Genomic DNA, 23,373 nt, shown 5'->3' with positions numbered 1-23,373 from the left:
AATACTGGGGGTACTGCATAGGGGGGAGACTACAACTGGGGCCACTATTTAAGGGGCACTGCATAAGGGTTACCACTATTGGGGGCACTGCATGGGGGGTGGACTGCTGCTGGGGGCACTATATAAGGGGCACTGCATAGGGGGTACTACTACTGGGGGCACTATATGAGGGGCTTACTACTGGGGGCACAAAGGGCACTGCACAGGGGGGACCACTACTGGGAGCACTGTATAAAGGGCACTGCATAGGGGGGATCACTACTGGAGGCCTGCATAAGAAGGTCCTCTAATGGGGCACAGGGGGGCACTGCATATGGGCACCACGAAGGGCTGCCCCATATCTTTATTTTTACTTTACATTAATCCCATATGGACCCGCCTCCTCCCTGGAACACTTGAGGGGTGGGGGGGGCACCGTAGCAATCACTTTCTTCGGGCACCCTGGCTACACGCTACTCCTCTGCCAGGGCTGCCTGCATGCATTTTCCCCCCAGGCTAAAAGTTGCCAGCCAGCCCCTGAGCTGAGCCATGTCATAATTTTATGCGAATCAAAACCTATTAAAATATATATGTACATACCGCCCAACTTGGCCTTACGGCAGGGGGCATTGCATAGCTGGAAGTGCAGCACCTGCGAGCCATGCCCCCATTTTCATCATGCTGGGGGCAAGCCCGGTGCTCCAGGAGCCGCTGGACATGCCCCTAGTCCTACTCTCCACGGAATAGACGCCGCACACATGCGCATGGCATCTATTCACCGCTGCTTTGCTAAGCATGTATATGTATGAATTCAGGCCCTGATTCAGAGCCGGACGCTCTGACCAGAGCGCTTGCTCTGAATCAGGGCCGTCCTATTTAAATGTGGAGCATCCATGATGATGGTCGCGATGGTCAAGACCATCACGACCATCGGGCTTGCGACGAGACCCTGCGGTAGGGTCTCGTGGCCGCAAGCCCTGGAGTGATTTTGGCTCTATCAGAGCCAAAATTACTCCCACTGACATCACTAGTGATGTCAGTGGGGCCGGACCCAGACGGTAGGCGTTCCCATCGACAGCACGCCCCCTTTGGTGCAGGACCCGGAGCGACAGCTTGGCTGTCGCTGTCCGGGTCTCGCGCATGCGCACGACGGAGCTCCCTCCGTCGTGCGCATGCGCATTGGGGTAACATCGACCCACTTGCGAGCGTCCTGTGCTCGCAAGTGGGTCTGAATGAGACCCTCAGTGTGTGATACTACCACACGAGTGGGACGGCAAGACAGTGTCCAAAAACAGGGACTGTCCCGCAAACATCGGGATTGTTGGGATGTGTATATATATATATATATATGTATGTGTGTATATATATATATATATATATAATATATATATATTGATTCTCATGCTGAACACTAACAAATATTGTCATATAGCTCTCATCGGTGTCAAAATTATTTTTGACATTTAATGCAGAAATACATATCGATGGACCCCGTCAGTGGTGCCATCAGTTTTACATCAATGGCAAGAAACCATCGATGGTTTGGAAAACCGATAAACATCCCTGCTTGTGCTAAATGGCGGGGCCTATCGGATAAGGCTGGAGGGGATAAGCATCAGGGGTGCAGCTATGCACTGACAAGAAGGAGGCAGTAAAGAACATTGGCCCTCATTCAGAGCCACTCGCTAGCGGCAGTACGCTCGTTCCGAGCGATGTTCGCACATCTGCGCATGCGTACGGTTTTTAGTACGCATGCGCGAACCGGTCAGTGCGGCCGAAAATCATTTGTACGCAATATAGTGAATGCCTGCTATTTTGAGTGACAGAAGGAGGCGTATGTGGGTGGTAACAGGGGAAGGTGCTTGAAAACGGGGAGTGGAAATCCGATCGCAGGCGTGCTTAAAGGTCAAAACGGGCGTTTTATGGGTGTGCATAATTAATACAGCAGCGTCATTGACCACGTCACTGGGTTTTTTTTAACTCAGAACTGCTCGCAAAATAGCGGTTGAAAAAACCAACCACAAGAATAGCGAGCAGTTCTTATCCTGTTCGATGTACTCGATTAATCTAATAAATAGCGGACATGACGTATGGTGCGAGCGGCCAGGGGGCGTTTTTATCAAATAAACGAGCGTATGTTTTGCTCGCTCGTTCAGACTTAGAGGTGTGAACAGACTGCAATGTGCGAACGGATCATTTGCATAGCCACCCCTTGTTTTTGAACGAACTAACGCAAATAGCGAACGGCTCTGAATGAGGGCCATAGATACAAACACTTCATTTATAAATGGGCACATGAGAGCGGCCTGTGTCCTGGGAGGTTCTGCGGAGCTAGAGAAAGGGCTCAGTGTCTGTGCACCCGCAGCGTCGCCTGGTCTGCGCTTGTTAGTTATTTTATTCTGTCCTAGGAGGCGGAGTACAATCACACTCAATGTTTAGTCGTTTGTTCACAGATATAATTATGATTTAATTCCAACTGAAAACCAACAGAAAGTGATGGAGCAGAGACATTGTCATATATAATATACCCAGACATTGTATATATATATATACTCCCAGTTTGTACTTACATATGTCAGTATTCGCACATACAGGAGCTGATTCTGAGTCACACAGACGACTGTGCATGGACACAAATGGCGCATTTTTGCATACAGCGCATGTACAGATGCAAATTCACAAATGTTTGCGTATGTCTGTCCTGTTCTGTGACGTATGAAACTCGGTCGGATCTGTCAGTCGGTTGCAGCAGCTGGTGTAAGGTCATCGAGCGGTGGAGGTTTCCGCTTGCAGGCGCACAATCTGACACATTAGGCCTAGGGACTGTTCTACAGTAAGGTAGTAAATCTGGTGGGGGTCAGTCCTGAATCGCAGGAAGCTACACAGATAGTCAGCGCTTCCTATGGGTGTTTTGGGAGGATTGGGCGCAGGGATTCATTTGTCACAACTTTGCATGTAAAAATGGGAGATAGAAACTTATGGCGGCTCTTGCTATCACCTCATAAACTGCAAACGTAAATGCACATGATAGATGGGTGGCCACAAGGCACAGTGGAAAGCATTGCTGCCTCACAGCATTTCAGTCATTGGTTAGATTCCAACCACTGCACTATGTTTGTGGGTCTGATACATTGGTGAGGGGTGGTTAGGCAGACGAGGGCGTGTCGCTGACTGCAGCTGCATCTAAAGACACAGTAGCACTGACACAGGACGCCATGTTCAGACACAGAAACTGGTTATGATGAGTAGTGCAAACTTACTGACAGCCAGGTCAGCACAGAGGGGGAATGGTGGCCGGAAAGCTGGGCTGTGCAGGGGGCCTGGTGGCACGATCGCATCATCGTGGCCCCGTCCCCTGCTATACAGTGCCTAGAAAACAGACATTATATAGCGGGAGTGGGGCTACGATTAAACAATTCCGTGCCAATTACGTCATCACATACGCACAGCCCTCGTAGGTATACGATTGTTCTTACCACTGCCAGCCGGTATCGTGGGGAACTCAGCATCGCCCAGCTGCCAATCTTTTATATATTGCTATATTTACTAACGCCAGAATCATTAAATAGACCATTTTCTATTTTTCCCAGAGGAGAGGGGTCCTCACTGCTTCCTCCTGTTTAGCAACAGGGATACCACAGCAAATCATTGCTTTCTCTTGTGGCCCCCGTATCTCTGCAGATTACCGCATCACAATAGACTGCGCAATTCAACAAGTGGTGGAAAGCAATGGCAGAAAGGCTTCGTGTCGTCCTGCCGGGTCATGTGCATTTTGCAGCGACATTTTGCCGGCAGCGCGAGGCCGCCAATGAAGCAGAGACCACCTTGGTGAAGGATTGCTAAATAGCGGCGCTACTAAAGGGTCTACATAAAGAGACTCTTCCGTCTGTTGTGTGACAGTAGCTGGAGACAGTGGGAGAGACACAAATATTCACAATTTCCGATTTCCTCCCAGGGTTTCCACCTGCTCCCTCTGGGGTTATGCAAAAAGATCCCTTTCTAAAGTTTAAAAATAACAGTTGAATTTAGTAACAGCTGGGACATTCCAATGTGTGTCAGGCACAACAGCTGCGATGGGGAGACAGCAGCAGAACGTTACTGACACTGCGACCACTTCAGTGATATAAATCTATATTATTCCGTCCTACACTGTGGGCCTGATTCAGAGCCGCTCGTAAGCGGCCGCTCGTTCGCTCCGAGCGATGTTCGCACAACTGCGCATGCGTATGGGTCGTAATGCGCATGCGCCAACCAGTCAGTGCAGTCGGAAAGCGAGCGCTCGCAAAATAGCCAGTGCCTGCTAATTTGAGTGACAGGATGAGGCGTTTGTGGGTGGTAACAGGGGAAGGTGCTTGAAAACGGGGAGTGGTGATCCAAACGCAGGCGTGCCAAATGGTCAAAACGGGCGTTTTAAGGGTGTGCATAATTAACAAAGCAGCGTCATCGACCACGTCACTGGGTTGTTTCTTAACCTGAACTGTTCACATGATTGCAGTAGGAAAATCCTACCACAAGCACTGCAAGCAGTTCAGACGCCTTTCGATGTACTCGATTAATCTAATAAATAGCGGAGATGACGTATGATGCGAGCGGCCAGGGGGCGACTATACAAAATAGTGAGCACATGTATCGTTCGCTCGCTCAGACATAGAGGCGTCAACAGACCGCAAAGAGCGAGTGCTCAATTTAAATAGCCGGCCCCTTTTTCTGAACGAGCGAGCGCAAATAGCGCCCGGCTCTGAATCAGGCCCTGTGTCACCAAATGGCTTCAAGCTAGAAATGAATGGCCTGAATCGGGCAAATTCAGGAGCGCTTGCAGCTGCGTCTGCGACTTTATGCAAATGCTGATACAAAGCCCTTCAGTTGCGTACATCCGTGTGTCCGAATGTGGGAGCAATGTGCATGTGCAGTTTCTCCACCCCAGTACGGCCTCCTATGTGACCCAGCATCACGCCCATAACACGAACATAAGACCATCTCTGTACTTGCACTATATGCGTCCCATTCACCGCCCAGGAACATCCGCTACACTTCTCATTGCTGAAATGACAACTGCGACTCTGTACAAACACAACCGGGATGCATGTGCGGTGTGACTTAGACGCATGCGCAGTAGCAAAAAAGCAACACCGCTGCGGTAGGATATAAGAAGCGTCACATCACTGCGGTATTCTATAATAAGCATCACATCGCTGCAGTATTCTATAATAAGCTATAAGAAGCGTGACATTTCTGCGGTAGCCTATAAGAGGCGTCACATCACTGCGGCAGGCTATAAGAAGCATCACATCGCTGCGGTAGGCTATAAGAAGCGTCACATCACTGCTGTAGCCTATAATAAGCGTCACATCACTGCGGTATTCTATAATAAGCGTCACATCGCTGCTGTATTCTATAAGAAGCGTCACATCTCTGCGGTAGCCTATAAGAGGTGTCACATCACTGCAGTATTCTATATTAAGCTATAAGAAGCGTCACATCGCTGCGGTAGGCTATAAGAAGCGTCACATCGCTGCGGTAGGCTATAAGAAGCGTCACATCACTGCGGTAGTCTATAAGAAGCGTCATATCACTGCGTTAGGCTATAAGAAGCTTCACATCACTGCAGTAGGCTATAACAAGCGTCACATCGCTGCAGTAGGCTATAAGAAGCGTCACATCACTGCGGTTGTCTATACAAAGCGTCATATCGCTGCAGTAGGGTATAAGAAGCGTCGCATCACTGCTGTAGGCTATAAGAAGCGTCACATCACTGCGGTAGGCTATAAGAAGCGTCACATCGCTGCGGTAGGCTATAAGAAGCATCACATCGCTGCAGTAGCTATAAGAAGCGTCACATCGCTGCGGTAGGCTATAAGAAGCATCACATCGCTGCGGTAGGCTATAAGAAGCGTCACATCGCTACGGTAGGCTATAAGAAGCGTCACATCACTGCGTTAGGCTATAAGAAGCGTCACATCGCTGCGGTAGGGTATAAGAAGCATCACATCGGTGCGGTAGCCTATAAGAAGCATCACATCACTGCGGTAGCTATAAGAAGCATCACATCACCGCGGTAGTCTATAAGAAGCGTCACATCGCCGCTGTAGGCTATAAGAAGCGTCACATCACTGCGGTAGGCTATAAGAAGCGTCACATCACTGCGGTAGGTTCTAAGAAACGTCACATAGCTGCAGCAGTCTATAAGAAGCGTCACATCACTGCGGTAGGCTATAAGAAGCTTCACATCACTGCAGTAGGCTATAAGAAGCGTCACATCACTGCAGTAGGCTATAAGAAGCGTCACATCACTGCAGTTATCTATACGAAGCGTCATATCGCTGCAGTAGGGTATAAGAAGCGTCGCATCACTGCTGTAGGCTATAAGAAGCGTCACATCGCTGCGGTAGGCTATAAGAAGCGTCACATCGCTGCAGTAGGTTATAAGAAACATCACATCGCTGCGGTAGGCTATAAGAAGCGTCACATCGCTGCGGTAGGCTATAAGAAGCGTCACATCGCTGCAGTAGGCTATAAGAAGTGTCACATCACTGCGGTAGGCTATAAGAAGCGTCACATCGCTGCGGTAGGCTAAAAGAAGCATCACATCGCTGCAGTAGCTATAAGAAGCGTCACATCGCTGCGGTAGGCTATAAGAAGCATCACATTACTGCGGTAGGCTATAAGAAGCGTCACATCGCTGCGGTAGGCTATAAGAAGCGTCACATCACTGCGGTAGGTTATAAGAAACGTCACATCGCTGCGGCAGTCTATAAGAAGCGTCACATCACTGCGGTAGGCTATAAGAAGCTTCACATCGCTGCAGTAGGCTATAAGAAGCGTCACATGGCTGCGGTTGTCTATACGAAGCGTCATATCGCTGCAGTAGGGTATAAGAAGCGTCGCATCACTGCTGTACGCTATAAGAAGTGTCACATCGCTGCGGTAGGCTATAAGAAGCGTCACATCACTGTGGTAGGCTATAAGAAGCATCACATCACTGCGTTTGGCTATAAGAAGCGTCACATCGCTGCGGTAGGGTATAAGAAGCATCACATCGGTGCGGTAGCCTATAAGAAGCGTCACATCACTGCGGTAGCTATAAGAAGCATCACATCACTGCGGTAGTCTATAAGAAGCATCACATCGCTGCTGTAGGCTATAAGAAGCGTCACATCGCTGCTGTAGGCTATAAGAAGCGTCACATCACTGCGGTAGGCTATAAGAAGCGTCACATCACTGCGGTAAGTTCTAAGAAACGTCACATAGCTGCGGCAGTCTATAAGAAGCGTCACATCACTGCAGTAGGCTATAAGAAGCTTCACATCACTGCAGTAGGCTATAACAAGCGTCACATCGCTGCAGTAGGCTATAAGAAGCGTCACATCACTGCGGTTGTCTATACGAAGCGTCATATCGCTGCAGTAGGGTATAAGAAGCGTCGCATCACTGCTGTAGGCTATAAGAAGCGTCACATCACTGCGGTAGGCTATAAGAAGCGTCACATCGCTGCGGTAGGCTATAAGAAGCATCACATCGCTGCAGTAGCTATAAGAAGCGTCACATCGCTGCGGTAGGCTATAAGAAGCATCACATCGCTGCGGTAGGCTATAAGAAGCGTCACATCGCTACGGTAGGCTATAAGAAGCGTCACATCACTGCGTTAGGCTATAAGAAGCGTCACATCGCTGCGGTAGGGTATAAGAAGCATCACATCGGTGCGGTAGCCTATAAGAAGCATCACATCACTGCGGTAGCTATAAGAAGCATCACATCACCGCGGTAGTCTATAAGAAGCGTCACATCGCCGCTGTAGGCTATAAGAAGCGTCACATCACTGCGGTAGGCTATAAGAAGCGTCACATCACTGCGGTAGGTTCTAAGAAACGTCACATAGCTGCGGCAGTCTATAAGAAGCGTCACATCACTGCGGTAGGCTATAAGAAGCTTCACATCACTGCAGTAGGCTATAAGAAGCGTCACATCACTGCAGTAGGCTATAAGAAGCGTCACATCACTGCAGTTATCTATACGAAGCGTCATATCGCTGCAGTAGGGTATAAGAAGCGTCGCATCACTGCTGTAGGCTATAAGAAGCGTCACATCGCTGCGGTAGGCTATAAGAAGCGTCACATCGCTGCAGTAGGTTATAAGAAACATCACATCGCTGCGGTAGGCTATAAGAAGCGTCACATCGCTGCGGTAGGCTATAAGAAGCGTCACATCGCTGCAGTAGTCTATAAGAAGTGTCACATCACTGCGGTAGGCTATAAGAAGCGTCACATCGCTGCGGTAGGCTATAAGAAGCGTCACATCGCTGCAGTAGCTATAAGAAGCGTCACATCGCTGCGGTAGACTATAAGAAGCGTCACATCGCTGCGGTAGGCTATAAGAAGCGTCACATCGCTGCGGTAGGCTATAAGAAGCGTCACATCGCTGCAGTAGCTATAAGAAGCGTCACATCGCTACGGTAGGCTATAAGAAGCATCACATCACTGCGGTAGGGTATAAGAAGTGTCACATCGCTGCGGTAGGCTATAAGAAGCGTCACATCGCTGCAGTAGGCTATAAGAAGCGTCACATCACTGCGGTAGCTATAAGAAGCATCACATCGCTGCAGTAGGGTATAAGAAGCGTCACATCACTGCGGTAGCTATAAGAAGCATCACATCGCTGCGGTAGGCTATAAGAAGCGTCACATCACTACAGTAGGGTATAAGAAGCGTCACATCACTGCGGTAGCTATAAGAAGCATCACATCACTGCGGTAGTCTATAAGAAGCGTCACATCGCTGCGGTAGCAATAAGAAGCATCACATCACTGCGGTAGTCTATAAGAAGCATCACATCGCTGCGGTAGGCTATAAGAAGCATCACATCGCTGCATTAGTCTACAAGAAGCATCACATCGCTGCGGTAGTCTATAAGAAGTGTCACATCACTGCGGTAGGCTATAAGAAGCGTCACATCGCTGCATTAGGCTATAAGAAGCATCACATCGCTGCGGTAGTCTATAAGAAGCGTCACATCGCTGCGGTAGGGTATAAGAAGCATCACATCAGTGCGGTAGCCTATAAGAAGCGTCACATCACTGCGGTAGGCTATAAGAAGCGTCACATCACTGCTTTAGGCTACAAGAAGCGTCACATCGCTGCGGTAGGCTATAAGAAGCATCACATCGCTGCGGTAGGGTATAAGAAGCATCACATCGCTGCGGTAGGCTATAAGAAGCGTCACATCGCTGCGGTAGGCTATAAGAAGCGTCACATCGCTGCGGTAGTCTATAAGAAGCATCACATCGCTGCAGTAGGCTATAAGAAGCGTCACATCGTTGCGGTAGTCTATAAGAAGCGTCACATCGCTGCGGTAGGCTATAAGAAGCGTCACATCACTGCGGTAGGCTATAAGAAGCGTCACATCACTGCGGTAGGCTATAAAAAGCGTCACATCACTGCAGTAGGTTATAAGAAACGTCACATCGCTGCGGCAGTCTATAAGAAGCGTCACATCACTGCGGTAGCCTATAAGAAGCTTCACATCACTGCAGTAGGCTATAAGAAGCGTCACATCGCTGCTGTAGGCTATAAGAAGCGTCACATCGCTGCGGTTGTCTATACGAAGCGTCATATCGCTGCAGTAGGGTATAAGAAGCGTTGCATAACTGATGTAGGCTATAAGAAGTGTCACATCGCTGCGGTAGGCTATAAGAAGCGTCACATCACTGCGGTAGGCTATAAGAAGCGTCACAGCTGCGGTAGGCTATAAGAAGCGTCATATCGCTGCGGTAGGCTATAAGAAGCGTCACATCACTGCGGTAGGTTATAAGAATCGTCACATCGCTGTGGTAGGCTATAAGAAGCGTCACATCGCTGCGGTAGGCTATAAGAAGCATCACATCGCTGCGGTAGGCTATAAGAAGCGTCACATCGCTGCGGTAGGCTATAAGAAGCGTCATATCGCTGCAGTAGGGTATAAGAAGCGTCGCATCACTGCTGTAGGCTATAAGAAGCATCACATCGCTGCGGTAGGCTATAAGAAGCGTCACATCGCTGCGGTAGGTTATAAAAAACATCACATCACTGCGGTAGGCTATAAGAAGCGTCACATCACTGCGGTAGGTTATAAGAAACGTCACATCGCTGCGGTAGGCTATAAGAAGCGTCACATCACTGCGGTAGGCTATAAGAAGCCTCACATCACTGCGGTAGGCTATAAGAAGCGTCACATCACTGCGGTAGCTATAAGAAGCATCACATCGCTGCAGTAGGGTATAAGAAGCGTCACATCACTGCGGTAGCTATAAGAAGCATCACATCGCTGCGGTAGGCTATAAGAAGCATCACATTGCTGCAGTAGGGTATAAGAAGCGTCACATCGCTGCGGTAGGCTACAAGAAGCGTCACATCACTGCGGTAGCTATAAGAAGCATCACATCACTGCGGTAGTCTATAAGAAGCGTCACATCGCTGCGGTAGCTATAAGAAGCGTCACATCGCTGCGGTAGGCTATAAGAAGTGTCACATCACTGCGGTAGGCTATAGGCTATAAGAAGCGTCACATCGCTGCAGTAGGGTATAAGAAGCGTCACATCGCTGCGGTAGCCTATAAGAAGCGTCACATCACTGCGGTAGCTATAAGAAGCATCACATCACTGCGGTAGTCTATAAGAAGCATCACATCGCTGCAGTAGGCTATAAGAAGCGTCACATCGCTGCGGTAGGCTATAAGAAGCATCACATCGCTGTGGTAGGCTATAAGAAGCGTCACATCACTGCGGTAGTCTATAAGAAGCGTCACATCGCTGCGGTAGGCTATAAGAAGCGTCACATCTCTGCGGTAGGCTATAAGAAGCATCACATCGCTGCGGTAGGCTATAAGAAGCGTCACATCGCTGTGGTAGGCTATAAGAAGCGTCACATCGCTGCGGTAGGCTATAAGAAGCGTCACATCGCTGCGGTAGGCTATAAGAAGCATCACATCGCTGTGATAGGCTATAAGAAGTATCACATCGCTGCAGTAGGCTATAAGAAGCGTCACATCACTGTGGTAGGCTATAAGAAATGTCTGGACACTGCTATGGACACTGCCCCTGCCCATGGGAACGCCTCCGTCTGGGCAGCCACGCCCTCGGCACGCCCACCAAAGGGGGCGTGTTATCACTCACCATCGACAGCATGCCCCTTTGGTGCGAGACCGTAGCGACGGCCAAGCCCATAGCGACGGTTTGGCCGTCGCTATTCAGGTCTCGCGCATGAGCACGACGGAACTCCCTCCGTCGTGCGCATATGCACTAGGGCAACATCGATCCGCTTGCGAGCGCTCAGCGCTCGCGAGCAGGTCTGAATCAGGAACTTATTGTGAAAAAATCCCGCACCAGTGTCCAGAAAACTGGATTTGTATTATATTATATTATCTTATATTATTTTATGTTCAAAACCTCATAATTGAAATCATCTTCATATATATGGGGAATAAATTACCTCCAATACAATTTTCTTTATTAATCTTATCAAATTTATGAGGGTGCTACCTTGATGCTATATAACATAGACAAATTTTTCAAGAATAAAGAAAGCATCCTATATGGTGCACTCAGAACCAACTTATTCTAAAACTTATACTTTTATTGGTATATAATAAAATAACATGTGAGAATCGGTGAAATAGTAAAATAAAATAGAAGTGTAAGAAAAGATATTGGCCCTCATTCAGAGCCGCTCGTTAGCGGCAGTACGCTCGTTCCAAGCGATGTTCGCACATCTGCGCATGCGTACGGTTTTTAGTACGCATGCGTGAACCAGTCAGTGCGGCCGAAAATCGTTTGTACGCTATATAGCGAGTGCCTGCTATTTTGAGTGACAGAATGAGGCGTATGTGGGTGGTAACAGGGGAAGGTGCTTGAAAACGGGGGAGTGGAATTCGAACACAGGCGTGCTTAAAGGTCAAAACGGGCGTTTTAAGGGTGTGCATAATTAATCCAGCAGCGTCATTGACCATGTCACTTGGTTTTTTTAAACTCAGAACTGCTCGCAAAATAGCGGTTGAAAACACCAACCACAAGAATAGCGAGCAGTTCATACGCTGTACGATGTACTCGATTAATCTAATAAATAGCGGACATGACGTATGGTGCGAGCGGCCAGGGGGCGTTTTTATCAAATAAACGAGCGTATGTTTTGCTCGCTCGTTCAGACTTAGAGGTGTGAACAGACCGCAATGTGCGAACGGATCATTTGAATAGCCACCCCTTGTTTTTGAACGAACGACCGCAAATAGCTAACGGCTCTGAATGAGGCCCATAGTGTGTTTAAAATATATCGGCTGCTAATAAAAATACGTGAATCTGTTGTGTCTTTAGTTCTAGGCTTATCTGCTCTATTAGCTGCACTGATGGTTGAAGTGTTGAATTGTCACAAAAGGGTTCTGTGTTTCTTTATAGATTGTTTCAAATTACACTGTATAAAGCTCAGCTAAATTAAATTAAATAGTATCCTATGGTCTAAATAGAGGTTATGTTACTTATACATCTGTGTCCTTCAATATCTCTAACATATGTAAATCATTAGCATAGGTGCACCTAGCCAATAGCTGGTGTTCAATAATATATGACGTCACTATGACTAATATCCTAAGTGCTGTAAACAGGGGAGAGAATCCCGCTTGCAGCCCGTACTCTACTAATGTATGGTAAAGCCGGATTCTCTACCCTGTCTCCCCGATAATTAGTTACTATTTGGTGCCTATTACCATGGCAATCTACAGCCACAATATGAGATGAATCGCCAAGTAACGGCGTGTTAATTTATACATGCATTGGTAGCTAACGGCGCTATTGCGGATGTTAAGGCTAATTATTGAGACAGTGGAATAGTTGATGGTAAGCTATATTAGGGAACTATCTCTCAGACACATGCCACAACCTGGCGTCTATTGCTGTGATAATTGATAGCTTCAATAGGAGCCCATGTACTGAACAGCGGCATTGTAGTCAATAAAACCAGTAACAGCAGAGCGGAGCCTTGCTATTGTGATGGTTAATGAACCAAATAGAGGGATAACTGCTGAGTAGCTATAACACAAGACAAAATAAGAGGCTACAAACGGAATATTGATTAATTCTGGTTTGCTTATAATTTATGTCCATACGTACTGTGTCCTACTAACGGTCAAGGACTAATTACCATGACAGGAACTGATTAAAACTAGGAAACAGCTGTTGATGAGCTGCCCAATGTATCAGAAAAATAAAAACTTGTAATCAAAATATTTAATCTGTCTCCTGTTTTTTCAAACATATATATTAGTTTACAGCACTTAGGATATTAGTCATAGTGACGTCATATATTATTGAACACCAGCTATTGGCTAGGTGCACCTATGCTAATGATTTACATATGTTAGAGATATTGAAGGACACAGATGTATAAGTAACATAACCTCTATTTAGACCATAGGATACTATTTAATTTCATTTAGCTGAGCTTTATACAGTGTAATTTGAAACAATCTATAAAGAAACACAGAACCCTTTTGTGACAATTCAACACTTCAACCATCAGTGCAGCTAATAGAGCAGATAAGCCTAGAACTAAAGACACAACAGATTCACGTATTTTTATTAGCAGCCGATATATTTTAAACACACTATGGGCCTCATTCAGAGCCGTTCGCTATTTGCGGTCGTTCGTTCAAAAACAAGGGGTGGCTATTCAAATGATCCGTTCGCACATTGCGGTCTGTTCACACCTCTAAGTCTGAACGAGCGAGCAAAACATACGCTCGTTTATTTGATAAAAACGCCCCCTGGCCGCTCGCACCATACGTCATGTCCGCTATTTATTAGATTAATCGAGTACATCGTACAGCGTATGAACTGCTCGCTATTCTTGTGGTTGGTTTTTTCAACCGCTATTTTGCGAGCAGTTCTGAGTTTAAAAAAAACAAGTGACGAGGTCAATGACGCTGCTGGATTAATTATGCACACCCTTAAAACGCCCGTTTTGACCTTTAAGCACGCCTGTGTTCGAATTCCACTCCCCCGTTTTCAAGCACCTTCCCCTGTTACCACCCACATACGCCTCATTCTGTCACTCAAAATAGCAGGCACTCGCTATATAGCGTACAAACGATTTTCGGCCGCACTGACTGGTTCACGCATGCGTACTAAAAACCGTACGCATGCGCAGATGTGCGAACATCGCTTGGAACGAGCGTACTGCCGCTAACGAGCGGCTCTGAATGAGGGCCAATATCTTTTCTTACACTTCTATTTTATTTTACTATTTCACCGATTCTCACATGTTATTTTATTATATACCAATAAAAGTATAAGTTTTAGAATAAGTTGGTTCTGAGTGCACCATATAGGATGCTTTCTTTATTCTTGAAAAATAGGTCTGAATCAGGCCCTATATTCAGAGCTCCAGAAAACTGTAAAAGTAAAGGTCTAGTACTTCAGAAATGGCTGCTTCCCCCGTTTAAGGTGCAATGTATAGGTAAGTCAGGAGTCCACGGTGTCCATAGATCGGGACAGTGACGCGTTTACCTGTGAACATTTTCAAGCATCACAACTTCACCGCGATTCACAGAACTGCAATTTATTACAATGGTTTTGCCAAGATATCAGGGGCAAATCTTTACTGCCCGGTCTTGGATCCGCCAGAGGTAATGCACACGGGGAGCCAATGGGCTGCGCCTTTGCAAATGGCCATTAATGGAGTGGGACTCAAAAGATCCAAATTTTGTAGCCAATAGGCTGCATCATACTTACCTGTTCTCCGGAATGTCCAGGAGATTCATTAATTTCGGGGAGTTCCCCGAAATCTGAAAGAGTAGTTTTCCCCTGCCCCCCAATTGCACACACACACAACCCGCACACTTTCCAGTAAAATGAGCAGGGTTGAGGGCATACAGCAGCGAATCACGGGACTATGAAGCGATTCATATAGGAAAAGCATAATTTTGACCCAACCCCCTCGTCACAGACTTGTGGAATTATGTCCTGGTATGAAAGGGCAGGGTCTAATGACAAGAAGACCCCAACCCTCCACCCAGCAGCAGCCAGCTACATCCCCTCTCCAGGCTATTCTTGGAGGGGAACAATCAAATGTAGGCGAGTATAGGCAACAATGGCTGTGCCATCAAAAAGTTTTGATAAACTATGCTTTTGAGCTGTGCTCATTGGCTGTGTCAGGTGACTCCTGGTGTAATATGCCTCTATCATAACACAATTTCCATATGACTGTATGAATCAAGTTATATTCTGCAAAGCATAATCACAGTAGGAGTCAGATTCGTGGCTGAGAGTGAGTCACCCAGAGTCTGGGATTCCTGATCCGTGAAGTCAGAGAGGATGTTGGTGAGAGAAATATCAGTGATAGAGGGGAATAAGACTTGTCAGGCATGCAGTATAATATGACACACATGGCCACAATGCTATAGGTCCAAATACAGACAATACCTCCATACAGGGAGCATTACAATAGAATAAGCACACAACACAATATAAACAGGTGCAAACAGACATTACAGGGACCAAATAAAACAGTGAGATAACGACACAACTAAGTGAGTGACCGTTATTATCCATAACACCCAATGAGCCAAGGCCCTGGGAGGGGCAGACAGGCGACCAGGGTCACTGACTGTGAGTGGGAGCGGTCTGGAGACAGGGACCGTGCAGGGTCTCAAAATCCATCCAACTGCCGCATATAGGGGCTGATTCTGACTAGCACAGATCGCTCTTCATGGACACCAGTGGGTGAGTTACTGCATACAGCGCATATTTAGTTACGTATGCCTGTCCATCCAGAGTCAGATGCAACTTGTTCGGATCTGTCTGTGAAATAGAGCGCTTCTGGATGGCAGCGGCGTAAAGTGATCGCACAGAGGGGGCCCTGACTTGGGGAAGTGTCATGGGAGTGTTGGGGGGGTGCGGTGAATAAAAAGCTCTGTGCGCACGGAGAAGGGCAGTGATGATGGTTGCGGCGGCAAAAGAAAAATGAATGGGCGGCACGGCTTTCTGCTGGCACATGCACCATCCTGTGATCAGAGTCTTGTATTAGCATACAGACACAAAAGGGGGATATGTACTAAGCCTTGGAGAGAGATAAAGTGGGGAGCAGAGGCATAACTAGGGTCTTTGGAGCCCAGGGCAAGTTGAAGAACACACACCCCCCAAACACACACGCATAGAAAATTATATTTGCACATTCGGCAGGCAGAAAAAAATGGGCATGGTCACATTCCGAATGGGAGAGGCCACTGAAAATGGGGCGTGCCAACATGACACGCCACCCATCTCTCGTCACTCTGATAACATTCCTTTCCATTCTATATGCATCTTACCTATACACTGGTTTCTCACAATGTGGAACCTCTGAAGAAATGTATCCTCCCTGGGACGACTGCGTCTTCAGTCAGTATTCAATCTTCATGTACTGTAAGTTACAACATCCAGAAGATGTCTATTTGTGCAGGAATATTAACAAATTCACCATCATACAACAGCGGTTCAACCAGACTCGTTCCCCTTCTGTAACTTCCTTCCCCCTGAGGCTCTCAGCCATACAATCACCCCCGCCGCATCTCACAGCATACCATCACCTCCCCCCTGCATTGTCACTCAGCACACCTTCGCCTCCCCCCTGTGTCGTTTCTTAGCACACCATCATCTCCCCCCGTGTCATCTCTCAGCACCCCATCACGTCCCCCCTGCATTGTCTCTAGTCTCAGCACACCATGATCTCCCCCCACATTGTCTCTGAGCCACACCATCATTTCCTCCCTGCATCTATCAGCCACACGATTGCCTCTACTCCGCGATGTCTCTCAGCACACCATCATCCTCCCCCCCACGTTGTATCTCAGCACACCATCATCTCCCCCTGCATCATCTCAGCACACCATCATCCCTCAGTGTTGTCTCTCAGCCATACCATCATCTCCCCCCTGCATCGTCTCTCAGCACACCATCATCTCCCCCTGCATCGTCTCAGCACACCATCATCCCCCCAGTGTTGTCTCTCAGCCACACCATCACCTCCCCCCTGCGTTGTCTATAGTCTCAGCACAACATCATTACCCCCGCATCATCTCTGAGCCACACCATAATTTTCTCCCGGCAGCCAACCGATCACCTCCCCCCTACATCATCTCTAGTCTCAGCACACCATAATCTTGTACCATGTCGTCTCTGAGCCACACCATTATTTCCTCCATGCATCAATCAGCCACACCATCTTCCCCATGTCAACTCTCAGCACACCATCACTTCCCCCCATAATCATCTCTCAGCACACCATCATCTCCCCCCTGCATCATCTCTCAGCACACCATCATCTCCCCCCTGCATCGTCTCTCAGCACACCATCACTTCCCCCAGCATCGTCTCACAGCACACCATCATCCCACCCTTCATCATCTCTCTGAACACCATCACTTCCCCCAGCATCATCTCTCAGCACACCAGCACTTCTCCCCAGCATCGTTTCTCAGCACACCATCATCTCCCCCCTGCATCGTCTCTCAGCACACCATCATCTCCCCCAGCATTGTCTCACAGCACACCATCATCTCCCCCCTGCATCATCTCTCAGCCACACCATCACTTCCCCCCTGCATCATCTCTCAGCGCACCATCATCTCCCCCCTGCATCGTATCTCAGCACACCATCACCTCCCCCTACATCGTCTCTCAGCACACCATCATCACCCCCCAGCATCGTCTCTCTCAGCCACACAATCACCTCCCCCCTGCATCATCTCTCAGCACACCATCACCTCCCACCTGCATCGTCTCTCAGCACACCATCACCTCTCCCCAGCATCGTCTCTCAGCACACCATCACCTCCCCCCTGCATCATCTCTCAACACACCATCATCTTTCCCTTGCATCATCTCTCAGCACACCATCACCTCCCCCAGCATCATCTCTCAGCACACCATCATCTCTCCCCTGCATCATCTCTCAGCACACCATCATCTCCCCCCTATGTCGTCTCTCAGCCACACCATCACCTCCCCCCGGCATCGTCTCTAGTCTCAGCACACCATCATCTCCCCCCACGTCGTCTCTGAGCCACACCATAATTTCCTCTCTGCATCAATCAGCCAACCGATCACCTCCCCCATGTCATCTCTCAGCACACCATCATTTCCCCCCTGCATCATCTCTCAGCACACCATCATCTTTCCCCTGCATCGTCTCTCAGCACACCATCACTTCCCCCAGCATTGTCTCTCAGCACACCATCATCTCCCCCCTTCATCGTTTCTCTGCACACCATCACTTCCCCCCAGCATCGTCTCTCAGCACACCATCACTTCGCCCCAGCATCGTCTCTCAGCACACCATCACCTCCCCCCTGCATCATCTCTCAGCACACCATCATCTCCCCCCAGCATCGTCTCACAGCACACCATCATCTCCCCCCTGCATCGTCTCTCAGCCACACCATCACCTCCCCCCTGCATCATCTCTCAGCACACCATCACCTCCCCCAGCATCATCTCTCAGCACACCATCATCTCTCCCCTGCATCATCTCTCAGCACACCATCATCTCCCCCCCATGTTGTCTCTCAGCCACACCATCACCTCCCCCCCTGCATCGTCTCTAGTCTCAGCACACCATCATCTCCCCCCACGTCGTCTCTGAGCCACACCATAATTTCCTCTCTGCATCAATCAGCCAACTGATCACCTCCTCCGTGTTGTCTCTCAGCACACCATCATTTCCCCCCTGCATTCTGTCAGCACACCATCACCTCCCCCTGCGTTGTCTCTCAGCACACCATCATCTCTCCCCTGCATTCTGTCAGCACACCATCACCTCCCCCTGCGTTGTCTCTCAGCACACCATCATCTCCCCAAACATCGTCTCTCACCCACACCATCACCTCCCCCCCTGCGTCATCTCTAGTATCAGCCACACCGTCATCTCCCCCCTGCAAATGGACAATCGTCCATTTGCTCACAAACACTGGAAAATAGCCAAAAATTATTTGTTCAGACAACTTGTTTAAAACACCCAAATTTAACCAATTTGAACAATTTTTTTTGGTCCGTTGTCCAGCTACATCTATAGTCCATCACGACCCATCCCTGAGACTGTATACCCTACTTAGATGTCAATGAAGATCCATGGTCTGCATTGGCCTATAGCTCTAAAAAGTGTAATTGCCCATCAGATGGCAGCATGTATGGGCATTTTTACTTTATGCACACACAAAATGTTGCCAGGCCTGCACTGACTGTAAACGCTGGCCCTGGTGTAATGGCCACAAAAATAACCTCTTTATGTGTTTCAGGTTCTATAGGAAAGTGACAGCTTTTCACCATGTGGTTGGTACACCAGTGTCAGACCCAATTGTGGCCTACACCTTATTAAAGAGGCTGCAGTCCGAGTGGATGAATGTGGTGAACAGTCTGGAGGCCAGTGAGAACATCAAAGGTAATGGGAAAGCAGGGGTAATGGGAAAGCAGGGGTAAAGGGAGAGCAGAAATATTGATAAAGCAGGGGTATTGGGAAGGCAGGGGTAACTGGAAAGCAGGAGTAATGGGACAGCAGGGGTAATGGGAAAGCAGGAGTAATGGGACAGCAGGGGTAATGATAAAGCAAAGGTAAAGGGAAAGCAGGGCTAAAGGGAAAGCAGGGCTAAAGGGAAAGCAGGGCTAATGGGAAAGCAGTGCTAATGGGAAAGCAGGGCAAATGGTAAAGCAGGGCTAATGGTAAAGCAGTGGTAATGGGAAAGCAGGGGTAAAGGGAAAGCAGGGCTAATGGTAAAGCAGGGGTAAGGGGAAAAGCAGAGGTAAAGGGAAAGCAGGGCTAATGGTAAAGCAGAGGTAAAGGGAAAGCAGAGGTAATGGGAAAGCAGGGGTAATGGGAAAGCAGGGTTAAAGGGAAAGCAGGGCTAATGGTAAAGCAGTGGTAATGGGAAAGCAGGGGTAAAGGGAAAGCAGGGCTAATGGTAAAGCAGGGGTAAGGGGAAAAGCAGAGGTAAAGGGAAAGCAGGGCTAATGGTAAAGCAGAGGTAAACGGAAAGCAGGGGTAATGGGAAAGCAGGGGTAATGGGAAAGCAGGGTTAAAGGGAAAGCAGGGGTAATGGTAAAGCAGGGGTAAGGGGAAAGCAGGGGTAAAGGGAAAGCAGGGGTAAAGGGAAAGCAGGGGTAATGGGAAAGCAGGGGTAAAGGGAAAGCAGTGGTAATGGGAAATCAGGGGTAATGGGAAAGCAGGGGTAATGGGAAAGCAGTGGTAATGGTAAAGCAGTGGTAGTGGGAAAGCAGTGGTAATGGGAAAGCAGGGCTAATGGTAAAGCAGTGGTAATGGGAAAGCAGGGGTAATGGGAAAGCAGGGTAATGGGAAAGCAGAGGTTATGGGAAAGCAGAGGTTATGGGAAAGCAGGGCTAACGGGAAATGCAGGGGTAACGAGAAACGCAGGGGTAACGGGAAATGCAGGGGTAACGGGAAATGCAGGGGTAACGGGAAATGCAGAGGTAAAGGGAAAGCAGGGCTAATGGGAAAGCAGGGGTAATGGTAAAGCAGGGGTAAGGGGAAAAGCAGAGGTAAAGGGAAAGCAGGGCTAATGGGAAAGCAGGGGTAAAGGGAAAGCAGGGGTAAAGGGAAAGCAGGGGTAATGGTAAAGCAGGGGTAATGGTAAAGCAGGGGTAAGGGGAAAAGCAGGGGTAATGGGAAAGCAGGGGTAATGGGAAAGCAGGTTTAAAGGGAAAGCAGGGGTAATGGTAAAGCAGGGGTAAGGGGAAAGCAGGGGTAAAGGGAAAGCAGGGGTAATGGGAAAGCAGGGGTAATGGGAAAGCAGGGGTAAAGGGAAAGCAGTGGTAATGGGAAATCAGGGGTAATGGGAAAGCAGGGGTAATGGGAAAGCAGTGGTAATGGTAAAGCAGTGGTAGTGGGAAAGCAGTGGTAATGGGAAAGCAGGGCTAATGGTAAAGCAGTGGTAATGGGAAAGCAGGGGTAATGGGAAAGCAGGGTAATGGGAAAGCAGAGGTTATGGGAAAGCAGAGGTTATGGGAAAGCAGGGCTAACGGGAAATGCAGGGGTAACGAGAAACGCAGGGGTAACAGGAAATGCAGGGGTAACGGGAAATGCAGGGGTCGCGGGAAATGCAGAGGTAAAGGGAAAGCAGGGCTAATGGGAAAGCAGGGGTAATGGTAAAGCAGGGGTAAGGGGAAAAGCAAAGGTAAAGGGAAAGCAGGGCTAATGGGAAAGCAGGGGTAAAGGGAAAGCAGGGGTAAAGGGAAAGCAGGGGTAATGGTAAAGCAGGGGTAAGGGGAAAAGCAGAGGTAAAGGGAAAGCAGGGCTAATGGTAAAGCAGAGGTAAAGGGAAAGCAGGGGTAATGGGAAAGCAGTGGTAAAGGGAAAGCAGGGGTAAAGGGAAAGCAGGGGTAATGGGAAAGCAGGGGTAATGGGAAAGCAGGGGTAAGGGGAAAAGCAGAGGTAAAGGGAAAGCAGGGGTAATGGGAAAGCAGGGGTAATGGGAAAGCAGGGGTAAAGGGAAAGCAGGGGTAAAGGGAAAGGAGGATTAATGGGAAAGCAGACATAATGGGAAAGCAGGGGTAATGAGAAAGCAGAGGCAAAAGGAAAGTAGGGGTAATGGGAAAGCAGACATAATGGGAAAGCACAGGCAAAGAGAAGGCAAGGCTAATGGGAAAGCATGGGTAATGGGAAAGCAGGGGTAATGGGAAAGCAGGGGTAATGGGAAAGCAGGGCTTAAGGGAAAGCAGGGCTAAAGGGAAAGCAGTGGTAATGGTAAAGCATGGCTAAAGGGAAAGCAGGGCTAATGGTAAAGCAGTGCTAATGGGAAAGCAGTGCTAATGGGAAAGCAGGGCTAATGGTAAAGCAGTGGTAATGGGAAAGCAGGGGTAATGGGAAAGTAGGGCTAATGGTAAAGCAGGGGTAAGTTGAAAAACAGAGGTAAAGGGAAAGCAGGGCTAATGGTAAAGCAGTGCTAATGGGAAAGCAGTGCTAATGGGAAAGCAGGGCTAATGGTAAAGCAGTGGTAATGGGAAAGCAGGAGTAATGGGAAAGTAGGGCTAATGGTAAAGATGGGGTAAGTTGAAAAACAGAGGTAAAGGGAAAGCAGGGCTAATGGTAAAGCAGAGGTAAAGGGAAAGCAGGGGTAATGGGAAAGCAGGATAAAAGGGAAAGCAGGGGTAATGGGAAAGCAGGGGTAAGGGGAAAGCAGGGCTAATGGTAAAACAGAGGTAAAGGAAAGCAGGGGTAATGGGAAAGCAGGGGTAAGGGGAAAAGCAGAGGTAAAGGGAAAGCAGGGCTAATGGTAAAGCAGAGGTAAAGGGAAAGCAGGGGTAATGGGAAAGCAGGGGTAATGGGAAAGCAGGGGTAATGGGAAAGCAGGGCTAATGGTAAAGCAGTGGTAATGGGAAAGCAGGGGTAATGGGAAAGCAGGGGTAATGGGAAAGCAGGGCTAATGGGAAAGCAGGGGTAAAGGGAAAGCAGGGCTAATGGGAAAGCAGGGGTAATGGGAAAGCAGGGTAATGTGAAAACAGGGGTAATGGGAAAGCAGGGTAATGGGAAAGCAGGGGTAATGGGAAAAGCAGGGTAATGTGAAAACAGGGGTAATGGGAAGGTAGGGTAATGGGAAAGCAGGGGTAATGGGAAAGCAGGGTAATGTGAAAACAGGGGTAATGGGAAAGCAGGGGTAAAGGGAAAGCAGAGATAATGGGAAAGCAGTGCTAATGGGAAAGCAGGGCTAATGGGAAAGCAGGGCTAATGGGAAAGCAGGGCTAATGGGAAAGCAGGGCTAATGGGAAAGCAGGGGTAAAGGGAAAGCAGGGTTAATGGGAAAGCAGGGGTAATGGGAAAGCAGGGTAATGTGAAAACAGGGGTAATGGGAAAGCAGGGTAATGGGAAAGCAGGGGTAATGGGAAAGCAGGGTAATGGGAAAACAGGGGTAATGGGAAAGCAGGGTAATGGGAAAGCAGGGGTAAAGGGAAAGCAGGGCTAATGTGAAAACAGGGGTAATGGGAAAGCAGGGGTAATGGGAAAGCAGGGGTAATGGGAAAGTAGGGCTAATGGTAAAGCAGGGGTAAGTTGAAAAACAGAGGTAAAGGGAAAGCAGGGCTAATGGTAAAGCAGAGGTAAAGGGAAAGCAGGGGTAATGGGAAAGCAGGATAAAAGGGTAAACAAGGGGTAATGGTAAAGCAGGGGTAAGGGGAAAGCAGGGCTAATGGTAAAACAGAGGTAAAGGAAAGCAGGGGTAATGGGAAAGCAGGGGTAAGGGGAAAAGCAGAGGTAAAGGGAAAGCAGGGCTAATGGTAAAGCAGAGGTAAAGGGAAAGCAGGGGTAATGGGAAAGCAGGGGTAATGGTAAAGCAGTGGTGATGGGAAAGCAGGGGTAATGGGAAAGCAGGGGTAATGGGAAAGCAGGGCTAATG

The 23,373-nt window shown here is 48.4% G+C and overlaps 1 protein-coding gene across 1 annotated transcript in view; it reads left to right on the top strand.

The window, feature by feature from the left end:
• P4HA3 (prolyl 4-hydroxylase subunit alpha 3) overlaps positions 1-23,373 on the top strand; it is an 87,071-nt gene that overhangs the window by 12,148 nt on the left and 51,550 nt on the right. Inside the window, exon 2 of the mRNA XM_088445815.1 lies at positions 19,270-19,412. Coding sequence (XP_088301941.1) covers positions 19,270-19,412 — 143 coding nt within the window. The remainder of the gene's footprint in view (positions 1-19,269; positions 19,413-23,373) is intronic.

This window comes from Taudactylus pleione, unplaced genomic scaffold, assembly GCF_031769625.1.
Source record: "Taudactylus pleione unplaced genomic scaffold, aTauple2 ptg000390l, whole genome shotgun sequence".
NCBI classification, from domain to species: domain Eukaryota; kingdom Metazoa; phylum Chordata; class Amphibia; order Anura; family Myobatrachidae; genus Taudactylus; species Taudactylus pleione.
Note: the sequence above shows the minus strand (reverse complement) of the source record. Positions and strands in the feature narration are given on the sequence as shown.